Source organism: Cladophialophora yegresii, assembly GCF_000585515.1.
Source record: "Cladophialophora yegresii CBS 114405 chromosome Unknown aczIN-supercont1.1, whole genome shotgun sequence".
Lineage (NCBI taxonomy): Eukaryota > Fungi > Ascomycota > Eurotiomycetes > Chaetothyriales > Herpotrichiellaceae > Cladophialophora > Cladophialophora yegresii.
In genome coordinates this window covers 1,721,431-1,736,343 of record NW_006913045.1, presented here as the reverse complement: position 1 = coordinate 1,736,343, position 14,913 = coordinate 1,721,431, and the positions used below count along the sequence as shown (strand labels likewise).

Sequence of the window (14,913 nt, the reverse complement as noted above, 5' to 3'; positions counted from 1 at the left end):
TAATATATGACTGACTTGGTCAAGGTTACTGGGCCTGGAAGACCTGACCCCCCAGCATCATCAGATCGTGATCCTCCCATCGCTGGACCTTCCGCCGAAAAGTCCTAGGATGTTGTTGTTGTTGTTGTTGTTGCTACTCGAGGCACCTCCGCTTCCACTTCCACCACCGCTGCCGCTCTGTCCTGCTGTCGACGACTGATCGCCAGACCCGCCCAGCCACTTCGGTTTCGTGAAGCCTGCTGCTCCTGCTCCTTGGCCACCACCACCGCCTTGCATCCACTTTGGCGTGTCGATGGTGTCGAGCGTGTTCTTCACCCTCCGGCCGAACAAGGTGAAGAAATTTTCTTCTTCAGGCTCGGGATCAAGGGCCGGTCTCCCTCGAAAACCTCCTCTGCCCGTTGTCGCTGAATTCGCTCCTTGAGCCCGCGTGGAAGGCGGGACCAACCTATTATTAGGCGCGGCTCTTGGTCGTGAAGAGGTGTCTAACGATGTCCTTGGAGAATCCGTGATGCCCAGGCTACTCGCACCGGCGGCCCGATGTCCTTGCAAATCTCTCGCAATCAGATCCCTCCCTTCTCGCCATCCTCCTGTTCCGAAAGCCGAGGGATTGTCCTCTTCATCCTCTTCGATCTCGATGAATCCGAAGCCCAGGACATTCTTGATCTTGCCGTATAGATTGAACAACGTCATAGTCACGGGGATGAGTATGAAGATAGGAAACAGGTAATCGAACCACGTGCCCAGGGGTGTTAGATTGATCAACCTGCCCAGAAAATTGTAGAAGGTTGAATTCTGATGAATATCCTTGGGAAGAAAGGTCAGGAAGTTGTAAGCGAGTGGGACGCTGAGTTTTGCAATTTGTCCAGCGTACCAGCATGCGGACTCGGCATAGGTGTTGCGTTTTACCAAGGCGCGCTGGTTCCAGGTGGGAACGTCATTCATCGCGGAGAGGGCGCAGACGCACATGTATGTTATCCATAGTGAGGCGAGGAGTTGGCCACCGAAGCCGATCTGATAGTTCTTGTCAGAAGGACGGTGGATTACTGTGAGGCTGACGGCCGAAAGGTGTGGAGCGGGGAATTTAATGATCTCGGACCATAGGATTGCGACGGAGGCGAAGGAGAAGACGCCGCCCAGGGCGATTCTCAAAGCAGGGATAATGTGAACGTGGAGGTAATAGCGCATGGTCGGGGTCATAGCGGTTATGCTGTAACTGGAGGGGGCGGATCCCCCGAAATCGAGTCTCTTGGAGGCTTTGGAGTCGAGGATGGCCTGGAGGTCTGATGCGCTTTGGACGATGTGGTCCCATTCGCGGATGTATCGTGCTCGTCGGTGCTTAGCTCGAATGAGTCGCCGGCTCAAATCGGCCATGTACCTCTCCGTAATGACAGCAGGGACTTTACTCGAAGCGTCTGTGGTTGTCACATTCGAAAAGACGCGGGTCTCGGGCTGGCCAGCCACATCACCCAATTCGTCAATCCATTCTTGGAACTCTCTGGCGCTCCCTGTTTTCCTCTGTTTCAGCTGCATCACCTGAGCCTCCAGCTCATCGAGCGCAACGATGGCATCCTCGAGCTTCTCATGGATTCTTGGCGCCTGAGTCTGGACCCGACGCAGGCTACCACTAATGTCTGCTTTGCGAAACATCCTCCTCGGAATCACGACGAGTCCGTGACCCATTAAGTAGATGGCAAGAGCTAAACCCCATACGTAGGCCAGCGCCATGACCAAAGCTCTGATTGCGGTGAAATCGAAGCCATACGAGAAGATCATGTAGACCAAGCCGGCGATGGCGCACGCCAGGACGATGAGCTGATACCGGCCGTTCGATCGGAGGGAGTAGATCATGCGAGCCTTGGGGTCGCGATATCCGGCATCCATGTATTCTCCCAGTAGGGGCAATACCACCCACGTCAAGACAAAGGTCAACCAGTAGACAATTCTCCATGAGACCAAGACAGCTCTTTTCGGCAGCCATATCCCTTTGCCACCATGATCGCTCTCTCGCGCACTCGAAGCGAGGTCGATGGGGACTAGTACGAGGGCGCTCGTGGGAAGGACCAATGCCAGGAAGATAGGCACAAGGAGGAAAGCCGGCGTTGTTCGTAGTGGAAGGTAGTGCCGTAAGACAAACAGGACGCCAACTGAGATGGTCAAAAGAACCAGGCAGGCGAACGCGTCGGAGCCCACCGAGGATGCCATGTTTGTCGCTTCCAGAGGTGTAGGTATATCGTTGGTCCCGATAACCTAAGCACTGCTCATAACATCGCTCATGTCACATATGCACCTGCGCATCGAGCGACACCGAAGAAAGAGCGCAATATCTTTCTGCCGGCGTTGAAAGGACCGATGAGTGCTCTAGAATGACCAAGCACAAGCAGAAAGGTAACAGTCACGACACGCAGGAATGATCACGCAGAATGCGCAGGCTAGCGGCATCGCCATCATGCAAATAGGTTCACGGTGAAAGTTGGATAGAGGCACGCAATACGGAGTGTTCGGCTGCGCTACTGCGAATCTGGCTTAGGTGTGTTCTTAGGTAAAGGTGGCACCCGCGGTGGACTTGCAGGGGCAAGGCACTGCAGGCACCCCGTCTGCCCGCTCTCGAGCGGACATCCGGTGGCCTCGTTCCTACAGCTCAGCCTTGGTCGACTTTTACTCCCTTGTGATGGAAAAGGTCGCCGTGTCGTTTGCAAAAGGGAATCTCAGCTGGCTCAGCGGCACATCTCTGACTCACCAGTCAGATCGGCTCGAGACAGCAAAGGACATGGCTTTGCCTGGTCTCCCGCCCTGATTGAGTGGGTTGGGGGAAGTTCCACTGGCCAGTCACGACCAGCGCTGTACCCTTCAGCCTAACGCTTCACTTCTTAGCAGTTTTAGTTGGCGAATGTGTCCCGCTCCCTAGCTGTTTGGTTGGCGCGCTGATCGCTGATCTGGCTAGGTCATCCTCGCTTCACTGACTTCTCACTGGCACCTCGTCACCTGCGACAGGCGACCTTTCTCTCTGTTGCGAGTGCCCTCATCAGAGGAGTCTCTCTTTCGCTCCCCCTCTTGCGGGCAACATATACTCGATCTTTACGTTTTCTTCTTTGCCAGCTATTGATACCTTACTTCTTCCCCGCTTTGTTCCTCCGTGCCCTGTGGGTTGGCCTGGATTCCTTCACGACGCGCCAGGTTGGCGCCCAATTACAGCTCACATCCGCTCGCTCGTTGCAGCATCAGGCGCTGCGGCACCGGCTCCTCTCTCGAACTAGTGTCAGCCTTGAATCAACCAGGACTTCGTGTTTCGACGTCTCATTCTCGCCGCACTCATAGATCGACGCCGCCTTTCTCCTCCCTCCGTCCTCCCTGCTACATGGCTCGAGAAAGTGAGAAGTGAGATTCCTGTCTCCTTCACCTCTCGATCGCATCACGACCGCTGTGTCACCTGCCCAGGTGTCAAATATTCGCCACGACCCAGACTCGGCCTCGGGTTCCTTTTATTTGTGTCACCCAGCCTTGGAGCCTTGACCGAGATCTCGCCTTTCCTCGATCTCCCTCTGCCAACCGCTTCTCACTTTCACCTCACGAGCCCTCCTCGAGACCTGACTGCCTAACGTCCGAATGCGTTGACCTCGACGCCTGTATATGAGCGTGTCCTCGCTCGCAACTCCCGCCGCAGCCATGAACCCGAACCAGTTTCAGAACATGGCGGGCATGGGTCGAGGCATGCCCAACAACATGCAGCAACAGATGGCCATGGCAAATCAGATGGGCGGTCAAATGGCGGCACAAATGGGTGGACAGATGGGCCAGATGAATCTCATGGGCGGGCAAATGGGTGGGCCAATAGGTGGGGGAATGGGTAGACCGATGCCTCCCCAAGCGGCCGGACAGATGAGCCTCAACCATCCCTCGGTGCAGCAGTATATCTTCGATCAGCTCAACTCTCAAGGTCCTTTCGCTGGCTGGCAGGCTAATGTCCACATCCGTGAACGAGCTGGCCAGATCAAGTTGCTTGTCGATTCCCTCCGTCTGGTGAGGCCCCCGGTCGAGCTTACCCGAGCGATAGAGGTCGCCCTCCAGTTCGAGCGAAAGTGCTTCACTCAGTCTTTGAGTAGAGAAGACTACGTCCGCGAGTGCAGTGAGAAACTGGGTCGGATCCGCGACCAGCGTGCGCAGCAGATGAACCAGTCTGCTGCCGGTGTCATGCAAGGCATGCAGGGCATGCAGATACCCAACCAGAACTTCATGCCCCAGATGCAAGCTAATCAGCAAATGCAAAATGGCATTGGCCTGCCACCGCACCTCCAGCAACAAATGCAGCAGGGAATGCGCAGCTCGCCTGTCTTCAACCAGCCTCAGCCCATGATGAATCAAGGGCAGCCCGCCGCAACTCCGAATCAGGCAATGGCTAACATGATACCGGGGAACAACCAGCAGAAGCAGACGCAACTACCTGAATTGACACCCGAAGACAACAAAGCCATCAACCTCCGCGCGGCAGAGCTGGCCAAGAGCACTGCCAAGGAGGAGATGCGAAACATCGTCGAGAAGATGAACCCCCAACTGCGGCAGAACCTCGCTCAGAAACACGTCGATCCCATAATATACTACTTCCGTATGCTTGCGACTAAAGAGTTCCGCAGGCGTAAACAGATGGAGGCAGGCATGGGCGGCGTTCAAATGGGACAGGTGCAAAATCAGTCAACCCAGAATCCAATGGCTCAGGGCATGACCGCGAATGCAAACCCGTTGATGAATGACATGGGACGCTTCCAGGAGCAGCAGGCCGGGGGGTTGAGGTCTCAAGAAACGGGTGAGCTGGTGGTCCCAGCCAGCAGTACTCCCGGCATGATGTCAGAACAGATGCGCCTCCAGCAACAGATGTTGGCGCAGCAGAGGATGGGCCAGCAGAATCAAGCTAATAACATGAACCCGGCTTTCATCGCTCAGCAGCAGCGCATACAACAAGCGCAGGCAACAAAGATGCACCAGGCTCAACTACAAGCACAGAACCAAGCACAGGCTCAAGCTCGTGCTCAAGCCGCCGCTGCGGCTGCCCAGCGTGGTCAGATGCAAGGCATGCAAGGCTCCAATACACCCCTCTCGGCCATCAACCGACCCGTCAATGCTAATGTCTCTGGAGCCAGTCCGCAGACAATTCCCCGTCCGGGCTCAGGGACCCCCATGATGAACCAGCAAATGCAGCAGATGAATAACGCGGCGCAGCAAGGTCAAAGCCAGCAGCAGCTCCAGCTCAATATGCAGGAGATGCAGAAGCGCGAGCAAGCCCTGGCTAGCTTTCCTGCGCCTCTCCAAGCACTTCTTCGACAAAAACCGCAGAGTGAGTGGCGTACCGTGCTGCAACAGTTTCAACAAAGTGGTCAGATGAGAAGGAGTCTTTCACAACAAACACCGGGAATGCAACCAGGGCAGCAGCCACAACAGGGGCCTATGGCGCATTTGCAGAACGGGGCGTTTGTGGGTGGTGCGAACGCTGGTGCACAGCCTATGACGCAGTCGCTCTCGGCCGGAGCGGGTTCACAGCAAGGTCAAGACTTGAGCGGCATGCCGCCAGTCAATCAGGCACAGGCACAGCAAAACGCCCAGGAGATGATGAGGCAACGTCAAATGCAAATGCAGCAGCAACAAAAGCAGCAGCAACAGCAGGGACAGCCTCAGCAGGGGCTCTCCAACGTTCCAGGTCAACCTCAGCCTCGTCAGCAGCTGACTGCCCCCCAAATGAAGTTGATGGACCAGCAGTCGGTGCCGCCTACAGTTCTAAACAGTATCCGGCAGAAAGCACCTCTCCCTGAGGTGAAGACGTGGTATCAGCTGAAGAATTGGTTGCTCTCGAACCCGATTGAAAATTGGCCTGTGCCTCATGTATTGGACATTCAAGCAACGCATTTCCAGCACATCATGAAGAATCGAAACCAAAACTTGCAACAGCAACAGCAATTGCAGCAGCAAAAACAGCAGCAGCAGCCTCCCAGCAACACGATGGTCAATCAAACGCCAATCCCACAGCCGCAGCAGAGGCAACAGGCGCCTATACCAGGTATGCCTGGTCAGACTCCAGGGCTGTCTCCGGGGCAGATCCCTTTCAGATCTCCATCTGCTGAGGACATCGCGAAAGTGCGCGCCGCTAACCCAAGGGTTGCGAACATGCCTGACGAACAAATCCGAGCTCTGCTCATTACCAGGCATCGGCAGATGCAGCAAAAGGTGATGCAACAAGCTGGTCAGCAGGGCATGCCTCAGCAGATGCAGTTCATGCCACCGCAAGCGGGTCAATCCAATCCACCTGGTCAGCAATTCGGGATGCAAGCACCGGGGCATAATCAAGCAGCGCAATTGAATATCCAGGGCCAGCAGCACCCTCGTCCGCCTTCTGGCCAAGCAGCAGGACAACCTCGTCCATTGCAAGTTCCCTTGCAGCCTGAGAATAAAGCTCTAAAACGACCCAGCGACGATGACGTGATTGAAATGCCAAATCAAAACGCCCAAGCTCAGCCACAAGCGCCTGGAAACAGGCCGTCGCCTTTCCAAGCTCTTACAAAGGAGCAGTTCAGTGCTTTGGACCCTCAAAAGAAGCAGCAGTACATGAACATGCAGCGTCAACATGCTCAACAAGCCATAGCAAAGAGAATCATTGAACTCCAAAAGGAGGTTCAAGCCACCATGCCAAAGCCTCGACCGATTGCCAGCATGGATGCTAACAGCAGAAAACGGATCACGGATCTACTGATGTCTAATAATGTCAAGAACATGCTCGGTCGATTTGAATCCTTCCTCCTGGCATTCTTTCGTATGAAGCAGGATGAGGCTACAATAAAGCAGTTGATTCTGCAACGAATGCAGCTACACCAGCAATACAAACAGGTTGCACTGCAAAACAAGATTTTCGAGCCAGCAGACCACTTCAGCATTACTGCTGATACTGCAGAAGCCATTGTCAGCAACATTACTACTAAATTCCAACAAACGGCAGCGCAGATACCTAACAACAAAGGGCCCCAACGACCAGCCCAACTAACGCCTGAGAATCTCAGTTTGCTAGAGGCACAAGAAAAAGAACGCAAGCTGTCTCTTAAGATCAACCAAGCCCCTCCGCCTGCTCCAACTTCCACACAACCACCCTTTCAGATTGGCGATCCAAGAGGGCAAGGCACGCCGAGATACGCAACCCCAGGCCTCAAGCAAGAGGATCTCAAGCTCCCTACTGATACCAAGAGGCGAAAGAAAAATCAGCAGCAGACTCCGGCCGCTCCTACTCCTGTTGCCACGTCTCCGCAAGCAATCAAAACACTCAAGCCGGCTGATATGTATAAATGCCCCGTCAATGGTTGCGAGCACCAACTTAAAGGATTCGCCACACAAGGAGAGCTCGACCAACATCACAATGTTGCCCACAAGCTTGACATGGAGCCTGTCACGGATCCTCTCGCATTCCTCCACGAGTCCCTGCGTACCGCGTTCAACTTGGATGAAAATCTGAAGCAAATCAAGAAGCCGAAGACAGAGGTCAAAGCCGGAGGCGCGAGCAACATTAAGAATGAAAACTCCGCAGCCACTCCGGTGCCCATGTCTAAGATTCCCAGCCAGGGCGCATCGCGCCCCATATCTGCTCAAGGCGGCGACGTGAAGATCGACGATGCCGACGATCCTTGGAGCCACAGTAACATCACACTCGATCAGCTTCGCGTTGCGTTTGGTGGCGATGACTGGGACGAACTCTTCCCTTCAGATGACAAGGTCTATGAGCAGCAGTCCAAGTTCTACGAAGCCTACCGGACTACAAGCGAGCGGTGGCGGAAGATCGTGGAGGGTCCCAATGGTGCGTTGACTGACACGTCCACTGAAAAGTCTAAAAGTCCCGCGGATGCGAGCGACAAGGAGGGGTCGGCAACAGCCGCTGCGGGTGGAACTGAAGACAAGGGAGACTCGCAGGCCAAAGGCAAAGGCGAAGACGATTCTTGGAATATCAACCTCGACGGCATCGAAGGTCTCGATCTCAGCGGGTTTGACGAATTGTCCCCATTCGAAACCGTTGGGGATCGAGACATTATGATGGGAGATTCTCCCTTCGAATCTGTCGAGAAGCCGCAGTTGACAACGGGAGAGCTGCAATTCCAGGCTTTGGGCGGCGACCTTCAGCATCCGGAAAACTGGACGGAGGAACAGAAGTCGCTGGCGGAGTTCTTGCTCGACGGCAGTGTGTGAGCGCGCCTGTACTCGAGGCACGAGTCAACGCGTCGTTGGATCTCTGTTGGCTAGGATTATCACTGCTTCACCAGTTGAGATCATCGCAGGACATACTCGAGAAAGGGTTGATTTTCAGCATGGCGTTTTCCGGGACATGTGTGTTCGGGGCTGGTCGAACGAATGGACGTCCTTTTCACGCACGGGAGGGATGTATAGTCAGGCAACAAGACCCTTGTCTGTACGATATTGGTTCGGAGGTGGTCAGGTGGTTGATTGGTTGGGTTACTCGTAAATGTGCATGCGTCTACTTGGGATGGAGATCGATTTTCGGGTACGACGCGACTTGGTGGAACGATGATGAATGATATACCCCCTGAAAAGTATAGTGACAGTCTTGGGAATGGGATTTTTGGGCCGGGTTGTATGTACCCCTGCGGCTTGAATGCCTGCCATCTTGTGAGCGTTGTTGGCAACTTATAAGTACCTACTTCGGATCTTTTCGAATTGAGGCAGATCCACTTGTTTAGTATCTTGGTCTAGTAATTCAAGTTATCTGTAATGGCGTGCCGTGGCGTGCCATGGCATTTTCAAGGAAGTCATGAAGTTTGTCCTGCGGAGCGTAGCGTAGCAAGTTATATTCACCATCCAATGCCTCATTACTGTAGTTCAGCATTTGGAAGGACTGTCACCAACACAACGGAAATAGGGCACGCTACGAGCGCCGAGGACGTCTCTGATAAAAATAGAAATATCGTCGTCGTCGTCACCGGCATCCTCCTCCTTGGAAGAGACGATGAATGAGAGCCTGGCCTTTGTTAAGTCTGGGCATCCTCCATATGTTGCTGGTATCTGCGATGTAAAAGTATACTGACATGTAGTACTCCGTACGCCGGCAGTGGCGCAAGGAAATGTACAGTACGCGAGGTGCGGCCTCGCTTCCTGATGACCAACCGACGGGACATTCGCTATCCTACTCAGTGTAATGCCTCGCTGAATATGCCTGGTATCCAAGACATGAGAGGCTTGGTCCACAGGCCGTGGGTACTCCCACAGGTCATGATGGCATCATCACGTGTACAGTACAGGATATGAATATACAGCATCACGATAGTATGCCATTTCATAACCGTCCCGAGGAGCCTATTGCTGTCCTCAATACCCAGCCGATCAGTTGTCAAGATCGTCGTCGTTGACGTCGTCGTCATAGTTTTCTCCGCGCCCAGTATACCGCGCCGCATCCGTGCCCTCGAAGTAATCGATGCCGAGCAGCCTGAGCTCCTCGATCTTCTTGTTGCCGACGCTGACGAACTCGAATCCGTCCGGGAGGGGAGTCCCTGCCCTGTTTGAACATGCTCGGTTAGCGTTTTATGTATAAAATACCTGGTTGGGGATAGACAACAGGAACCCGGACATTGGGGTTTGTCATGCACGCAGACCACATTTTTCTGGGGTGGACTTCCACTTACTTCAGCATGTCCAACTTGATGTTCCGCGCCTTGTCCTTCAGCTGCACCTGGCTTCTGCCCTGCAGCATTGGCCCGTCTGGGTGGACGCTGTCTTCCCTGAGGATTCTCGCCCACTTGGTCCCGTACAGGGCGATCATATCCAGCAGCCGGTCGACTTCCTCTGCGGTGTAGGGTCTGCGTATCTGTGCCGGTCGCCTGTTCTGGTGCATTTCACGTGCCATTCGGACCATGTCTTTTGCTAATTGATTGACTTGTTGGGTTTGCGTGCTGGGGGGCATCTGTGATGCAGAGGGGAGATGGGCAGTGGCCCCGCCTTGGCGTGACGGGGGAAGGTCTCCTCGACCTGGGGCAGAGGCATCTGACAAGACACGAGTTGCTCGGTCAGATCTAGGAGCTGGTGCGCTCGAAGATGGTAGGTCTGGGCTTCCTGAACGGATCGTTCGGAGAGGCGCTCGACTTGAGGAGGATCTGTGGTTGGTTGACCGTTCCGGCTGGGATAAGGATACGATGGTGGCTCGGGTCGGTTCCGAGGATGCCATACGTTCTCGGCGGGCGGGCAGGCGAGAGAGCAAAGGTTGCGCTCGCTTCCTATAGTTACCCTCCTGTCCCTCTTCATCATCCTGTGAGTCTTGGGGTCGTGACCGAGTTGAAGGGCCTACCACGCTCTTCACGGCAACTATCCGGGGTCTCTTCGCGTTTCTTGTGTCCGTCTCAAATTCGTCTTCGCCGGATTCAGACTCAACTTGCTGTCTTGTACGCTTTGGAGATGGCCGGCTGGGTGGGGAGATCTCCCCGTCATCAGGGAATTCATCATCCCACTCGAGTCTCTCTGCACCTTCTTGTCGATCCAGGAAGGATGGCTTCTTCATCGTCCCTTGCACATTTTCCTTGTTGCTCTGCTGCGTCTGTCGATGAAGGGTTTCCAGTAATTCTTTGGTCTGCTGAGTTGGAAGTAGATCTTCATCGTCTTCATCATCTTGTATCCAATCAGCACCTTCTCCCGTGGCGGGAAGCTCTTCCTCGCCGATACCCGCGACCTCGTGGTCACTAGGACCCGCCGGTGTTGGAGACTGAGGGACTTCAGGCTCGGAAATTGAGTCACTCCTGGTGTCTGCATCTGCGTCCGCATCAGATGCTTGAGGCGCATACTGGGCTTTGAGGGCTTTCAGTCTTTCCAAGTTAGACTTGAGAGTTGACGTTGGTTCAACCACTGAGACCTGTGCGGCGGCCGTCGGCCCGATGCCTGCACTTCCCAGATCCTTGGTCTCGAGGCCGTTCCCTTGGTTCCTGGGTTTCTGGTTGTTCACGCGCGTAGTCGTAGCGCCTGCATCTTCCTGAGCACCACCTTGCGCCAGACCTCTGTGCCCACCTCGATCCTCAGAATTCCGTTCCATACCATCATCCTCCTCGGTTGGCTCCGGGTCAACCTGGATTGGATCGCCAGTGATATCGCCAGCGTCAAGAAGGTCAATGAGCTTGTCTATACCCCCTCTCGCGTCAACAATTCCCTCCAGCTCCTTCCCCACAGCCAGGGTCCATCTAACGGCCTTGACCACGAAATCTGACCAAGGGAAATGGTCCTTGAGGCCGTCCTTCAGGCCGTCCTTGAGGCTGTCCGTGAGGCCACTGGATTCGGGGTCGTCGGCAGGAACCCCAAGGAAGTATGCTCTGATAAACTCGTAACGGTCCATGACCTTCAACCAGCTGGCTCGGTCGGAAGAGCCCTTCAACTCGCCAAACTCGTTCAAAAAGACAGCATCGAGGATGTTCTCTGGATGATATTCAGGGTCGCCATGTTCGAATTCGAGCTTCTGGAGGTAGACTTGGGTGAGCACTTCCACCAGTAAGTCGCACACATCGTGGTAAGCTTCAAGACTAGGTTGCAAGTAATGAAGATCAATGAACTGTTTCGGGAAATTGGTGAACATATCCTCAAGGTAGGAGCGCCGCAATTCGACAGATGGATTTAATACGCTGACAACTTGCAATGCGAGATTTGCAAGGTGGAGGACAGGATCCGGTCGCCAAGCGCCGTTAGGTATCGCTTCGGTTCCGCCCACGCCCAGAATCTTGCGAAGAATGAGGTCTGGCTGGATAAAGTCGAGATTCGTCCCATCGTGAGTGATGCCATAATTCTCGCGTGTCAGCAAGAAGCGTTTCGCCTGGGCGTGGAAGCGTTTGTGGAGTCGAGAGGCCGGCTGGGCAGAAGTCTTGCACATCTCGCGCAGCTGTTCATCACTGATGACCTCAAGCAACGACATGAGGCTGGTTGAGTCATGGTACAATCCGGAGAGATTGTCGATGATCGCATCCCGATCCAGGGCATCGAGGACTTCCTGCAGGGATGAGCTCCCGGACCTTGCATCATGTGAAGAAAGGGATTCGGTTGGGCGCAGTACTTCTTCACCCTCGTTGACGGCCGGCAGGATGGTCGTGACGTTTTGCAACTCTCGTTGTGCTGCGGTGATATTGTGGCTTGCTGATCGCGTTCTCCGTTTGTTTTGAACTGACGCGTCAGCGGCGACCGCGGGCGAAGGAGCCTTAGGAGGAGAAAGAGGCGCGTTCTTCCTGCTGGCAGACCGTGGCCGGCTTCGGGGTGCCATAACAGCGTCGCGAACAAAACAATGATGAAGTGCTCCGTGGCTTAGGGTTACTGCTAGGGTTAGTTAACCCTAAGGCTGCGAGGCTGTTGTTGTTGAGAAGGTGAACGCCAGGGTGGAGTGAAGGTTGATTGTTTGCGGGGCGCCCGCGCCTGCAGCGTCTATTCGACGGTAGCCAGCTTGGGATTAGCCTGCGACCCACACTGCAAAGGTCCGCTCGCAGAGCAATACGCGACTCACCCATTCGTCTCTCTTCTTTCATGTTGCATTCACTGCCGTAACATTCACAGCCACAATCAATTGCCCCTACAATGCACGAGTATGCACGGAAGATTTCTGGAAGGCAAGCGCACGTGGGCTAGGCCACTTTACGCAGTAGTAAATTTGCCTCCTTCTCCATGAGGTTCGGGGTGTGCTTGCGGGGTCCCTAGGGTGCAAGCATTCGTCGATCATGCTTGTGCTCCGCCACGTCCTCTCGCTTGCAATTCCTCAAAGCACAAACGGTTCCCGCTCCAGACCAGATGACTTGGGTACAGCCCACGAACTAGGCTTTATTGTGCTTTGTAGTTGCTAATCGCGACAGAGAACGGTCCCAGAGTGGCAGCATTTGCCCTATTGATATCCAGGCTGAACTACGCTTCTCATGTCGCTTTTAGTAGCTTGGAAGTACGGACCACCCTATTTACGAGGGGCTGTTGCACTATAAAATCCCATGAAGCCGTTTTAGAATCTCCAGTGACAACCAGTCTGGCAAGCCTCGCAAATACAGTCAAAGAGCTCATTCTCTCACAATGTCTCGCCGCGAATCAGTCGGCCGGTTGAGAGCGGCATCTCAGTCCGAGTCCGCATCACCTTCTGTCAGGATGGTATCATGTGCTGTTCTCCCTCCTCGCCTGCCACCCGGAATGGCTCCCCCTACCAACATCGGAGCATCCGGCGCCATTGGATTCGACGAAGCACTCAACTGGCAACACAACAACGCTGTTCAAGAGCAAGACACCAGTCGCCGGAAGAGCTTGTTCCGCAAAGTCGGCATCACCACTCAACGCAAGAGAGCCAACGCAGAGGACGACCTGCCACCGTTCGTGATGCGCCAGATCCCCTACGACACATGGCGAAAGCACTACGCGAAAGACAAGGACGGGAACTACAGAGGCACTCATGCTCCCGCAGAGGACTGTCTTCTCAAACCGGAAGACGTGCAGAAATGGCGACTCGGCGACGCCGTGACCAAAGCGGATCAATGGACTCGGGGCAGAGAAGCCCTTCCCGTCTATTCCGAGGTTCGTGCAGAGGGCGCGCTCCCTGACTATCAAGTTGATAACCACGGCACCTCCCAGTCCGCAGCGACCAATGAGACCGTCTTGACGCCCGGAGAGGGTCGCCTGGCTGAATACATCGACGTAACCGAGACACCGTTGCAGCCGCAGCGACTATCATCTGCGGTTCCTCCACCACAGGACTTTAGTGCTGCCGTTGCATCGCTGGAGGGCGCTGTGCAACCACGTGGAGGGTCAATCATCGCCGATGGGAAAACGGCCGGGGAAATCATCAGAGAGGCTGAGGCCAAGGGCAAACAGAAGTTGACCTGGAAACAGAAATTTTCAAAGGGCTTTCAGAACACCATGGGCTCGTCCACGGCGTCGATGGGCTAACAGGGGCCAAGCCGAATATTTCTTTGCAGCCATTCGACACTCTACTAGGAAACAACCGGTCATGCGACCCAAGCCCTTGTTCCTAGGAGTTCCTAGCTTCGTTGGCGTTGCTGATGAAGTGAAGCGCATGCAGGGGCCGGTGCCTGATCCTCGAGTGAGCAACAGTCTGGCAGATCTACGTACTTTTCAACGAATCTGAAGTTTGACCATGGACCTGATAGTCGACTGCGAACCCGTGAACGAGCACGTTTCTCGATATTCACGTCCTTATGACTCCTTCCGTCAAGGAAACTCTCCAGCGTTCTGTATTCTTCTGACGAGCAAGCACCACACCTTGCAGTCCTAGCCCCAGCACATGATCCGTGATAATGCGGTCGAAAAAATCGTCGTTAACCATGCGTGTAGGACACTACCATCGCCTGGGCCTCTACTTGGGCCTCAGTCTTGAATACCGCCCAAGCGACAGGAGACGACCCCGGTATCAGCCCTGCGCCGCTAGGCCGCCTGCAGTGAAGTGAAGTGAATATTCGGCCCATCATACCGCACAATTGCCGTGAGCCGTCACCGCCAGGCGGCGACTCAGACCTTGACGTACGACTATCGTTTTATGCCTCACCTCCTTCTTCACGAGAATTCCATTTCGCGTCTCATCGTCTCACCATTCCATTTCCACAAGCCACCGAAGAGAGACAGACAATGAAATCCTGCGCATGACCCGACTGTGACCGTATCTGTGACTGAGTGATAACATTCACACAGCGCCTACCAGCATCATGTCCCATTCTTCAGGACCGGTCGTGACGACTTACAAATCCCCCACTTCGGAAGCGGTCCATCCACCCTGTGATGGCCTTTCAATCGACCTCAAGACACCAGGGACGATCGGAACTGACAGCTCCTTGGTCCGTCTGCACGATGATAACAAAGCCGAATCGCTCAGCATCGCAGACTCGAGGCGTAGACACAAGACAGCCAGGCAGAGAGAAGACGACATGGCGCGCG

The 14,913-nt window shown here is 54.6% G+C and overlaps 4 protein-coding genes across 4 annotated transcripts; 2 read left to right on the top strand and 2 right to left on the bottom strand.

Annotated features, from left to right (window-relative positions):
* Nucleotides 1–60: 60 nt before the first annotated feature.
* A1O7_00612 (uncharacterized protein) lies at nucleotides 61–2,202 on the bottom strand (the record flags this gene model as incomplete). The annotated part of the gene is made up of 1 exon (XM_007754653.1): nucleotides 61–2,202. One exon carries the CDS (start codon nucleotides 2,200–2,202, stop codon nucleotides 61–63), a length of 2,142 nt encoding a protein of 713 aa, XP_007752843.1.
* Nucleotides 2,203–3,663: 1,461 nt separating this feature from the next.
* On the top strand, nucleotides 3,664–8,208 carry A1O7_00611 (uncharacterized protein; the record flags this gene model as incomplete). Its single annotated transcript, XM_007754652.1, has 1 exon — nucleotides 3,664–8,208. One exon carries the CDS (start codon nucleotides 3,664–3,666, stop codon nucleotides 8,206–8,208), a length of 4,545 nt encoding a protein of 1,514 aa, XP_007752842.1.
* Nucleotides 8,209–9,357: 1,149 nt separating this feature from the next.
* Nucleotides 9,358–12,259, bottom strand: A1O7_00610 (uncharacterized protein; the record flags this gene model as incomplete). Its single annotated transcript, XM_007754651.1, has 2 exons — nucleotides 9,358–9,529; nucleotides 9,657–12,259. The coding sequence occupies 2 exons, from the start codon at nucleotides 12,257–12,259 to the stop codon at nucleotides 9,358–9,360; spliced, it is 2,775 nt and encodes a 924-aa protein (XP_007752841.1).
* A 902-nt stretch (nucleotides 12,260–13,161) lies between these two features.
* On the top strand, nucleotides 13,162–13,911 carry A1O7_00609 (uncharacterized protein; the record flags this gene model as incomplete). Its single annotated transcript, XM_007754650.1, has 1 exon — nucleotides 13,162–13,911. One exon carries the CDS (start codon nucleotides 13,162–13,164, stop codon nucleotides 13,909–13,911), a length of 750 nt encoding a protein of 249 aa, XP_007752840.1.
* Between the last annotated feature and the right edge of the window lie 1,002 nt (nucleotides 13,912–14,913).